The following is an 11,399-nucleotide window of genomic DNA, read 5'->3' on the forward strand; positions in this document are numbered from 1 at the left end:
GATATATGTCATCGCTATACAAAGAAATGCAGGCAAGAAAAGCAATGAAACCAGCTCATTCCTTCTTTTGTTTATTCGGCGACCCAGACAGCGGCCATACCCATACCCGTACCCACACACATGCTGGTGACACCGACCTTCTTGTTGGTGCGCTTAAGCTCTGTCAGAAGGGTGCTGATCTGCCTAGCACCGGTGCAGCCGAGAGGGTGGCCAAAGGCTATAGCACCTCCCTTGGGGTTGATCTTCTCGTGGGGCAGGCCAAGCTCGTTGACGCACCACACACACTGGGAAGCAAAGGCCTCGTTGATCTCATAGATGTCAACCTCATCCTTGGTGATGCCAGCCTTCTCCAGGGCGACGGGAATGGCCTTCCAAGGGCCGATACCCATGAGCAGGGGCTTGACACCGACAACGCTGGCGGCAACATACTTGCCGATGATCTTCTGGCCGAGGCGCTCAGCGGTGGAACGCTTCATCAGCAGCACGGCGGCAGCACCGTCGGAGATCTGAGAGGCGTTACCGGCGTGGATGGAACCATCCTTGGCGAAAGCGGGACGAATCTTGCCGAGGGACTCGGGGGTGATGCCGTCACGGATGCCATCGTCGGCCTTGACGGTAATGGTCTTCTCCTCACCGGTCTTGGGATCAGTCCACTTGACCTGGAGAGGAACAATCTCCTCGTTGAAGAGACCGGCCTTCTGAGCCTTGACGGCCTTCTGGTATGAAGAGGCAGCGAAAGCATCTTGGACGGCGCGAGAAATGTTACGGTCCTTAGCCATCTGTTCTGACAAGACACCCATCGGGACCTTGCAGTTGGCGGACTCGGGATGGCTCTCAAGGAGCTCAGAGAACTCGGTAACGGCGCCAGGTCTACCGGGACGAACGTTTATCAGCATTCGGGCCTTTTTGCCGCTTTGCAAAGGAATGATTCGACCTACCCGTACTGAGAGGACATGCTCTCCACACCTGCGCCAATGCCAACTTCAATCATGCCGGACTTGATCGCGTTGGCGATGTCCACAATGGCCTGAAGACCACTGGAGCACTGTCTGTTCAAGCTTCTGACAGCGGTCGACTCGGGGAAGCCGGCAACAAGGGCAGCAGCACGGAACTCGGTAGCACCGCCACCAGGGGCAAGAACGGAACCAACAGCAACATCTTCCACCACCTTGGGGTCGATGCCACTGCGGTCGATGAGGCCCTTGAAAACACCGGCCAAAAGATCAGCGGCAGCGGTATCCTTGAAACCTCCCTTTCCACCCTTGGTCAGGGCAGTACGCAGGGCACATGTGACAACGATATCATCGGGATGCTTCTCGGTGATGGCGGCGACGCCCTTCTTGCCTCCCGACGTGAAGTGGGAGGAGACTTGAGAAAGACGCTGTTGAGCTGTGAACTCCCAACGTAGTCAGTAATCAGCATATCTTAGTCGACTGAAATGGAAGAGTCCCGACTTACCAGAAGACATGATGACGTCAATAGGAAGAAACCAAGGGTATATGAAAAGAGACCAAAAGACAACAAAGTAGAGCTCTTCAAAAAAAAATATGGGATACGAAAGAGATGCTAAACTGGGGAGTCCCCTTTATAACCCCAGAAAAACCCAACGTGGAGTAATCTCCAAGTCTCTCGGTCCTGTTACCCTTTGCAGTGTTCGTGTATCCAGGAACCTGTGAAAGTACCGAGGTTCAGCCGCATCAACATTGTTCCGGCTATGGAACTAGATGTCACGGGATCTCCGGCGAGTAGTGTGTCTCTTTAATTTTCATGTGAAGATTCATCTATCAGGAGACGAGAGTGCAGATGATCTTCTCTGGTGTCTTGGAGCCTAGGCAATATTTAATTATGCCATTCAAGCTTGTCGTCAATTGATCCGAGCTCCTCAGCTATTCGACAATAGTTATACTTACGTTGTCTTGTGATTGCCATCTCATTCATATCCATTACAATACACTACTTTGACAAGACTTGTTATATAATCTACTACCTAGTTACCTAAGTTCTAAGTTAGATAGGAGTGTTGACAAAATTGAAGTCTTATTGTGTGGTACCTGACAAGCTCGAAAGATTTTAGAATAAGGAGGTACCCTGTAGTCTGCACCACAGATAAATACTCCCGTCATGTTTGTGGCATTCAACCGATGCAGATTATGTTACTTTTAGTCTTCTAGTTGAACATTTCTCTACTCAACTTCTCTAATGATTTATGAAAGTATCATAACTGGCAATCCGAATTGACTACACCCATACTACGGAGTATGTAGATCAAGTATCAACCTGAACGGAGAGTCGGCGGTGGAATCCCCGACATCTTTTTCTCCTCCGCATCCGAATCTGTTATCAAAAAAAGTCGCGACCACCTCCACACGGTCTCAATTGACAGTAGCTCACCAAATCTCGTTCACTTCGCCTCCATTGATCCATATCATTTTCCCTAACATAACCACGGCACAATGCACTCCCAGGTCCTGCGCAGCCTGGCAAGGGCCACACGCGCATCCCCCTCCCGATCCATCCACATCCAGCCCGCTTCATTAGGGCCATCCCGACCAACATGCAGCGTATGATCTTCTTTATCCCTTCTCTCGTCATTCCACTTCTCTAATCACCATCTAGCAGAACCTGAGCCCTCTGTCACAACCAACTCTTTCCCGTCCATTTTCCCACTCAGCCCCCGTCTCATCGTCCCCATTCCGCCTCACCTCGAAACCCGACACCGACCACACAATCCCCCCGGAACCACCCCTCGACGGCGAACCGGCCCCCTACTACAGCCCCTACAAACCAAAGCGCCAATGGCCCCCGGATATGTCCAAACTTTCCCCGAAACACCAGTTCCGGCTCGAGCGCAAGTATCGACGGCGCGCGGCGCTCAAGTTTGCTCGACCTAAGTGGGTCAAGACGACAAAGTTGATTCAGTGGGGGGTAATCGGATGTAAGTTTTCTGTCTTTGTCCGGGGGAAGGCTAGAAAGGAAAGGGTAGCGCTAATCCAACTTGTCTCTTATAGTTGTTTTGATATACGCTTTGTTGTTTATGGAGTGGGATGAGAGGGGAAGTCCGTTTGATGAGGTAGGCGTTTCCCTCACACTGATATATATACTGTTGAGAGTTTGGTCGCTAACCTGCTTGATCTACAAAACAGATTCGACGGGCGTTCTTCTCTGGCCTTAAGGATACATTCTCGACTCCGCCGCCTCCTCGGCCTCTCAGGAGAGCTGATGATACTACTCAGGAGTAGACATCACCCACAGAAGACCGCCTGGCAATCTCGCTTGTGCAAAGTTGCTGATCACTCTAAGACTGCTGTATATAACAATTGTACTATATGCATGAATCAATGTACTATCTGCAAAGACTACCGAAGCATGGCAATCCCCTACCTGACAAGCTTCAAACCTCCGCTGTACTGCTCTGAACTTGGTCAGTGTTAATCTGAGCTACGAGTTGCACATCCAAAAGAAAACAAAGCCATAAAAGTTGACTGTCGTCTGAAAATATGTCTGATAGGAAAAAGGAGATATCTCATCATGTTGGCCTTGTTGCTTCATTAAAGTCGTGTCGCCATGGTCGTAGTTCAGCTGACAGATGTGCCCAAAACGCCAAAGAAATGCCAACGCCGTTCAATATCCAATGACTCCAGTAAAAGAAAAATCAGCAAGCCCAGATGAAGGAGAACGAGTGACAGGAGTGCTCGTGAGAGGGGGAAAATGGCAGCAGAGAATATCAGCAACAGAAAAGCAGGACCTAGAACGCCGGGTCATGATCGCATGATGGAGTTGACTTCACAGAAAGTCGATGACATAGCAAATCAAGACATCAAAACTCATGAAAGCAGATTCGCCACAAATATGAATTGGCATGCCGCAACATCAAATGCGCTTGTCACAGCCAGTTGCTTAGGTTATCCCCCTTCTGGGAGACTGGATTGTTGGAGGGTAGGTCCAGTGCAAGCTCCAACCTGGGAGGTTTTTCGTCAAGGAAACCCTTCTTAGGGCTACCACCTCCGGCCTTGACTGGGGACTTAGCGGGGGATCCAGGTTCTGGCCGAGGCGGACCCTCCCGAACAAATGTGTACGGCCATCCATCCTCAACTGCAGCTGCAGTCCATGTTCGGAGACAATCGTGGACGGAGGAGTAGAATTTCTCCTTGCATGTCCTCAGACTGCCGCCCATTACCTTCTCAAACCCAGAAGCGCGGAGTTCTGAACGCAAATTGTTGCGTTCTTCAACAGATGGCAGGCATGCAATGAGGCCGTTCATCAGGTCCAGATGCGCTGCGAGATAGTTGGTGGCATCCCATTCGACCCCACCTACGTACGGCGCGGCGGGAACAGGAGGTCTAGGTGCCGGAAAATGTCGCTCTCGGAACGTCTGTTGCTCTAGTTCTGATGGCGATTTGTCGGACTTGACGATGGGTATGACATTGAGGTGATGAAGAAAAATCCAAAACACCTCTTTGGTTACATTGCTGACTTCCTTACACCACACTCGATAAGGGCGAGACTGGTAGATATTGGCAATGAACGAGAGCGGTTGGCTTTCTTCCGGGGGACTTGGATCCTGCAAGTAAGAAAGGATCCGTGAGGCGCATGCTGTTGCCATCTCGTCGGAGGAGGCGGTAGCAAGCTGAGTGAAAAGGAGATTCATGATGATGCCGCGGGTGGTGTATTCGCTCGGTCCTTTCTTTTCCTCATCGAACAACATCTTCAACAATGCTGGGAAGAGTTCAGCCTCAATTTTGGTCAGGTGCTTCAATGCGACAGAAGTTGTGCAGAGAGCCTTCAGGCACAAAAGGGTTTCATGAAGCAAAGTGTCCTCATGTTCCTCCCTGACACAGAAATCAGTATTTGGTCATAAGGACATCAGTTCGGACCGCATGAACGTACCGCCACTCAACTTTCATTATCCTGTAAAGCAACTGGACAATTTCGTCCATACCGCCATCGGCAATGAAAGTATCAACCCAGCTGACGGTCTCATTGCGCAATAGGATACGAAGCTTGTGTATTTTCCCGATCTCGATCATCTCAGGCTTTTGTATCTCGCGTAGATAGTGGACAAAGTCCGATGGATCGGCAGCAGTGTCGCGACTGGCTGTAGCAGAGAGAGACACGGTGGATGTCGCTGGTGTCAGGATTTTTGCGAGACTCGCTGGTTGCGACAAATCAACAGACTTTGGACGCCGATAGAAGCTTCCACTTTCAGGCCGCTGCTTTTTCCCAGGTGAGGAGCCGCCTTTAGAGAAGGTAAAGCCGCGACTTCTGGACCTCGATCGTGACCCTTTTCCGTCATGACTCTGTCGCTCATCCTTCGACTCGCTTTTGCGACCCCGGCGACCACTGCTATCAGTGGCCGAAGGAGGAGCGCTCTGTGGGGTGTTGTTCTCTGCTCTATCCTTTTGAATAAAGTCAGCCTTGATGCTAGTGTCCAACGCCCTCATTTTATCCCTCATATTGTGGGGAATATTCCGCGCATCCTGTGTCACCAGTTAGCATGTGCGTCTCCGACGAGAGTAGTTCTTCTTAGGCTGACTCACAAGAAGCTTCTCGAATTCGGTTTCCAGGTCCTTCGGGTTCAAGCGCCGTTGTACTTCTGCTTCTTTCTCTCTCGCGTTGAAGGCAGAGATTGCCGCCTGTACGCGCGATGGTTTCTTCGGGCTCGCATCTGGCTTCATCCCAGGCTCTGGGTGCGATTCGGACCGTGACATACGAGGTCTCCCTTGGCCTCGCTGGGGCCCAGCCTCAGGCTGATCAACCGCAATCAGTTTGTCAGACGGCACTGTTTGGATACCACCCAGTGCCTCCCTCAGCTTTCGATTTCCTGAAAGATTATCAGATTTCGGACGAGGCTTGGCATTAGAGCGATTAGCGAGAGTGGGCTGATGGTGATCATAAAAATTTCGCTGTTGCGCTGGGCCATAGCCTTTGGGCGTGTACAGTGAAACTTCTTCTTGCAATGTTCGGCGCTTATTTGGGGACTGTGGCACATCAGTCTGGCTGTGGAAGGAGTCGGACCCGTACGGGTTCCAGACAGGAGATGGCATGCTGTCCACCAGATCAGAGGGGCTTCGATTTTCTTTGTCCCGTACGTCTTTTGATCCTTCAGCCTTTCGTCCCCGCTGTGATCGTTTCAGGATGGCACTGAGACTGTTTGCCGACTTTGCTTTCTTAGGCTTCCAACCCAAGGACTCGTCCTCCTGCGCAGTGCTGGCTTTATTTTCCTTGCGTTCCATGTAGTTTCGCAACGATTTCAGTGACACGGTACTCTTCGTCTTCTTGTGTAAGCCCGCTTTTCCTGTCTTTTCAGACGGCTTCTGCTGCAATGAAGTGCCATCTGCCGAATCACGGTTGTGGGCTCTTTCGCCCAGCGGATGTTGGTTTAGAGCAGGGTAGGCCTGGTCGGCTGGGGACCAAGACGCGCTTTCCGCCGGTGTGGACCTGGGGAAAATCTTGGGAGGGATAGCATCGTCCGCAGATTGGTTTCGCCTGTGAGCTTTGGAGAGAATCGCTCGGAACCCAAGTTTGTTAGGATTTCGGGTGGCATCATCGAAGATCTGCGGGGGGTGCATGTTGGGAGCCATTTCTATCGCCTTTGACCAGAAACTAGCCAAAACATAACGACAGCCGTCAGCAATGTCGCAAATAAATTATGAAATGATGAGCCTCTACCGGGACAGGTGGACGTGAGTAAACTTACGGTGAGAGGATGCTCCGGTCGCAGGTGAGAAGAAGTAATGTAACGATTCAAATAGCAATTCTGAACAAGAAGGGCAAGAGCAAGAACGACGAAGTCACAAATTACAAGCAAGAAGAAAGACACAGCAAGATGGAAAAAAGCAAGACATTGGCGAGCAGGTGAGATCTGCTTGAAGTCAGGATTTGACGGGGGCAGACAACAGGAAGTAACAAAAAGCCGGCGACATCAAAGGAACGGCGAGACCCAGCACGGCACAGAGAATGATCACCAGGTGAACAGATGAGTCGGAAAAGATGACCAACAGGCGCATGCAGCATTCATCCACCAACTTTATCCACCAACGCCGTTGCAAAGTGGCTGGAATCGAGGGTGGTGGAGGGAGTAAACAGAGAATGTAAGTGAGGTTGCTGGGGGCAACCATGAGGGGGAGAAATACTTATCAATACGGAGCACGGAGTAAGGTACCTTTCTAGCCTACTGGGGTACTCGACAAACCAAGGCTGAAATTGTGCCTAGTAAACAAAAATGATAATGTTGTTGACGATCAATTATTAATTGTCCTAATCCCAACCACCTTGACTAGGTACACTCGAGGTCACTGGAGACTGTAGTCACTTTGTTATGATCTATCGATTAAGTTCATCGGTCTGATGACGGTATATTGACACAAATGATATCCTAGCGCGTCATCACCCTTTAAAAATATATGTTAAAGTGTTCTTTGACCTTCTCTGCAATCCGGTCACAAGTCTCAGTGTTCTAGATTTCGATCTCAATTCTTGACTCGTTTGCCAGTCTTAAGTCACTATACGTAAGGAGATAGGTAGGAGATGGTGGGGAGTACCTGCGAAGTACGGAATAGATATTACACTTTAGGATAACCGCATGCGGACGCCAAGGCAAGGCTTCTTCAGTGCGTTTTTCTGGTTCGCGGGGGTGGCTCAATGGTGGTAGATCTCTTACTACATCTTCCCCTCATTGTAATGCTACCTATTCTTCAATCTTGTACACATGTACCATCGTATATAGCAACTAAGTGCAGTCGGTTCAGTCTTCTGCATATTTGATCGATCTTACTTTGTTGCATCGGGCCTCATGGCTTCTGTGCTTGATCTTAACCTTATTATTCCTAGTATGGAACTGACGGACATCACTAAAAATCCCCCAAAATCTTATGCAACGGCTAGGCCACCATGCCGTCATCGTTGACCTTTACCTTACGCCGTAGTTTTATCTATCTTTTTGTGTCGAGAATCCGAAATTCTTGTTGTATCCTGCCGATCTTCTGATTATCTACAAGCGTCAACCTCATGGACGTAGGATATTGATGCGCAACTGTCTACAAGGAACAACTGCAATCGGGAAGTTTCGGGCCTTCTTTCCCGCAGGCCCCCAGCTTTGATTCCGGCGTATGTCGACGATTCTAGATTGGTCTTTGAGATTAATCATTTTGGATATCCAAGCACGAGCGTCACGCATAGTTAATTTTGATTCGGCAATTGGTCCGATACCTGCACGATCTGCACGACGGCCCAGCGATGAATTGCCCTTCACGAACCGACGACACTCTAAAGCATCCGGGCTGGAACCAGAATCCTCCCGCGTTGAATGCAGATATGACTACTCGAAATGATCTCAACGGCATTGCCAACTCCAAAGTACACCGGAGGCATGCATCAGGGATGGGAGGAGTCTCAGGAGAAGGCATTATGGAGACAGACTCTCAGTCACACAATCAAGACTGTACCGAATCCGAGATCGTGGAGACGAAGACACTAGGCGGAGTGATTGCTGCTGCCTCCGGGTACGAAAATCCCCAAAGTCACAGGGAATCGCCCCGCCGTTACACAAATTTGACTACAATAATCACCTCCCATATTATCCACGTCAGGCAGAGTCTTGCCAAGTTCGCTCGCTTCGTGGGCCCCGGGTTCTTGATTGCTGTTGCTTACATTGATCCTGGAAATTATGCCACCGACGTGGCTGCTGGTGCAGAGTTCCGATATGCGCTGCTTTTCATTGTCCTGCTGTCCAATCTCTTCGCCATTTTCTTGCAGTCTCTGTGTATCAAGCTTGGAAGTGTGACCGGCCTCAACCTGGCGGAGAACTGTAGGGAACATCTTCCTAAATGGTTGGTATACATTCTGTACTTCTTGTCAGAAGCCGCCATTGTTGCGACTGACATTGCCGAAGTATGGCCTGCCTACTCGACTGTACTTTCATTCCCTTTCCGAGCCCTGACTGACCTTACGTCTAGGTCGTGGGTTCAGCTATTGCTCTCAACCTCCTTCTTAAAATCCCGCTGGTTGCTGGATGTGCCATCACGCTCGCCGATGTTCTCTTCCTTCTCATTTTCTATAGACCCAACGGATCCATCTGGGGGCTGCGACTTTTTGAATACTTTGTTATGGCATTGGTCCTGGGGGTGGTAGTATGCTTCTGTATACAGCTTTCTCTTATCAGGGAACAATCCGTTCGCGATGTGTTTAGAGGCTATTTACCATCTTCTGCCATAGTACAGTCCAAAGGGTGAGTGGATTCCCGTGCAAGCTATGTTAAGGCCTATGGTACTGACTGAAGCTATTTTCCAATCCAGTTTATACCAGAGCTGCGGTATCCTCGGCGCTACGGTCATGCCTCACTCAATATTTCTTGGCAGTGGTGTCGTCCAGCCGCGATTGAAGGAGTTCGATGTCACCAAGGGATATGTGGACCCGGCCGTCTGTCTTGGAAGCACTGACGGGAAAGTCGAGTATAGGCCGTCCATTCACGCCATCCGAGGCTGCATGAAGTACTCGATCATTGAGTTATCGCTGTCGCTTTTCACCTTTGCTCTTTTTGTAAACAGTTCCATCTTGATCGTTGCTGGTGCCTCGTTATACGGGAGCTCCGGCGCTGACAATGCTGACCTTTGGGGAATTCACGACTTACTATCCAGCTCCATAGCCCCGGTTGCCGGCTTGATCTTTGCGCTGGCACTGCTCCTGTCGGGCATTTCCGCGGGAATTGTGTGCACTATGGCAGGTCAAATGGTGAGCGAGGGGATGCTGAAATGGACGATCAGGCCCTGGCTTCGCAGACTCATTACTCGATCCATCAGTATCATTCCCAGTATCATTATCGCAGCAGCTGTGGGAAAGGATGGGTTAGACAAAACCCTTACCGCCAGTCAAGTAGTACTGAGCGTAATTCTACCCTTCGTGACGGCACCGTTGATCTATTTCACTTGCCGCAACCGTTATATGACCGTGCCAGCTGATCGCGTTGGCGGAGAGGAGGCGGACAATCTGTCCGAAGGAGTCAAGATGCGAAATAATTTTCTGGTTTCTGCGCTAGCCCTCCTGATCTGGTTGGTGATCGCGGTGATGAACGTGGCGTTGCTGGTTCTTGTCGGATTGGGCAAGGCCTGATACAAATTTGACCGTTGCCTTGACTTACATGAAATTAGACTTAGACTTAGACTTCGACGTAGATTTCGGGATACCTTCCCAAGTGTTATAGAATAGAATGATAACCTCGGGGGAAGCACATCGAGAGCGTCTCGTAGACTAGAGACAAACAAAAGGAAAATAGTGAGATCAGCATTCCCAAAACGCCAGTGCTTTCATGCTCCAGAACATCAATCGCCAATCCACTCGTGTATTAGCCCAGACCACCAGCAGGCTCCTTGACCTTGGCTTGTTCCGGAGGCTCATCGATAAATTGCGGCGGCGCCACCTCATCTTGCATGAAGCTAGGCAAGGAACTCTCGCCCATCGCACTCTCAAACATGGACTCCTCACCCAACGCCTCCAACTCCGCATCGAGCTCCGCCTCATCCACATCCTCGGGGATATCATACGCTCGCGAAATACTCTCCTGGATTTCATTGCCAATATCCATCAGATCCGCCATCTCGTCCTGCATGCGCTCGATCTTGTCTATGTCGACCTTGCCATACTGCTTCTTCAGCTCCTTGGTCGTCGTCTTCATCGCGTCAACGGTCGTCATCACGTTCTTCAAGTTATCCTGCATCATCCCTGCCTGTTCCATGTTCCAGGATTGCTGGGATAGCTGGTCCCGTTGGGCTTCGTACTGTTTCCGGCGCTGCAGGACCTTGAGTGCCTTCTGGCGAAGCGCGTTCTTGCCTGGTCCGTCGCGCATCTTGGCAATTTTGGCTTGGTAGGTTGAGAGCTCGGCGTTGAGAGAGGCTAGTTTAACGTCGATGCTCGCGATGCGGTTGTCTACCTTTGTGATGGCGGGGTGTTAGATCATGCGGGGAGAGGTAGACGGTAGTTCAAAATTGTCGGGAAAGGACCTACTTTAGAAATAGCATCGTCGAGCGTTGGCTTGGGAGCCGTGTTTTTTGTTCCAAATAGTCGATTCATCTTTCTTGAGGGTGTGTGTCAAGTACGAGATAGGGTAGTGAGTACAGTGCGGAGTGATGTAGGGATGGGGGATCAGCACCAGATGTTGCCGCCTAAAGATGCGGGAAGATGCCCCAGGCTAGCAACGAAGATCGAACAAAGGTCTTGGAGCTGTCAAAACCTTAGTAGACCTCGACAGCAGCTTCACATTACTTCGCATACTAATTAAACTTCCAGAACTGGATTTCATGAGTATGGTTCCCTGAATCCGGCATCGCTGATCAGCGGTACAGACACGTGATGGGCTTGTCAGTTCGTCGGATTCCATAACTAATATTAAAAACTCCGCAATTCTG

The 11,399-nt window shown here is 50.2% G+C and overlaps 5 protein-coding genes across 5 annotated transcripts; 2 read left to right on the plus strand and 3 right to left on the minus strand.

Annotated features, from left to right (window-relative positions):
- Positions 1-71: 71 nt before the first annotated feature.
- Positions 72-1,468, minus strand: AFUA_4G10950 (3-ketoacyl-coA thiolase peroxisomal A precursor; the record flags this gene model as incomplete). Its single annotated transcript, XM_746640.1, has 3 exons — positions 72-870; positions 939-1,389; positions 1,459-1,468. The coding sequence occupies 3 exons, from the start codon at positions 1,466-1,468 to the stop codon at positions 72-74; spliced, it is 1,260 nt and encodes a 419-aa protein (XP_751733.1).
- A 985-nt stretch (positions 1,469-2,453) lies between these two features.
- AFUA_4G10960 (uncharacterized protein) lies at positions 2,454-3,239 on the plus strand (the record flags this gene model as incomplete). The annotated part of the gene is made up of 4 exons (XM_077804637.1): positions 2,454-2,561; positions 2,620-2,935; positions 3,009-3,070; positions 3,144-3,239. The coding sequence occupies 4 exons, from the start codon at positions 2,454-2,456 to the stop codon at positions 3,237-3,239; spliced, it is 582 nt and encodes a 193-aa protein (XP_077660780.1).
- Positions 3,240-3,883: 644 nt separating this feature from the next.
- Positions 3,884-6,581, minus strand: AFUA_4G10970 (uncharacterized protein; the record flags this gene model as incomplete). Its single annotated transcript, XM_746638.1, has 3 exons — positions 3,884-4,829; positions 4,888-5,477; positions 5,538-6,581. The coding sequence occupies 3 exons, from the start codon at positions 6,579-6,581 to the stop codon at positions 3,884-3,886; spliced, it is 2,580 nt and encodes an 859-aa protein (XP_751731.1).
- Positions 6,582-7,579: 998 nt separating this feature from the next.
- On the plus strand, positions 7,580-10,107 carry AFUA_4G10990 (NRAMP family metal ion transporter; the record flags this gene model as incomplete). The annotated part of the gene is made up of 3 exons (XM_746636.3): positions 7,580-8,889; positions 8,955-9,226; positions 9,294-10,107. The coding sequence occupies exons 1-3, from the start codon at positions 8,236-8,238 to the stop codon at positions 10,105-10,107; spliced, it is 1,740 nt and encodes a 579-aa protein (XP_751729.2). The 5' UTR covers positions 7,580-8,235.
- A 232-nt stretch (positions 10,108-10,339) lies between these two features.
- On the minus strand, positions 10,340-11,064 carry AFUA_4G11000 (putative SNF7 family protein (Cta1); the record flags this gene model as incomplete). Its single annotated transcript, XM_746635.1, has 2 exons — positions 10,340-10,920; positions 10,995-11,064. The coding sequence occupies 2 exons, from the start codon at positions 11,062-11,064 to the stop codon at positions 10,340-10,342; spliced, it is 651 nt and encodes a 216-aa protein (XP_751728.1).
- Positions 11,065-11,399: the final 335 nt, after the last annotated feature.

Source organism: Aspergillus fumigatus, chromosome 4 (genome assembly GCF_000002655.1).
Source record: "Aspergillus fumigatus Af293 chromosome 4, whole genome shotgun sequence".
NCBI lineage: Eukaryota > Fungi > Ascomycota > Eurotiomycetes > Eurotiales > Aspergillaceae > Aspergillus > Aspergillus fumigatus.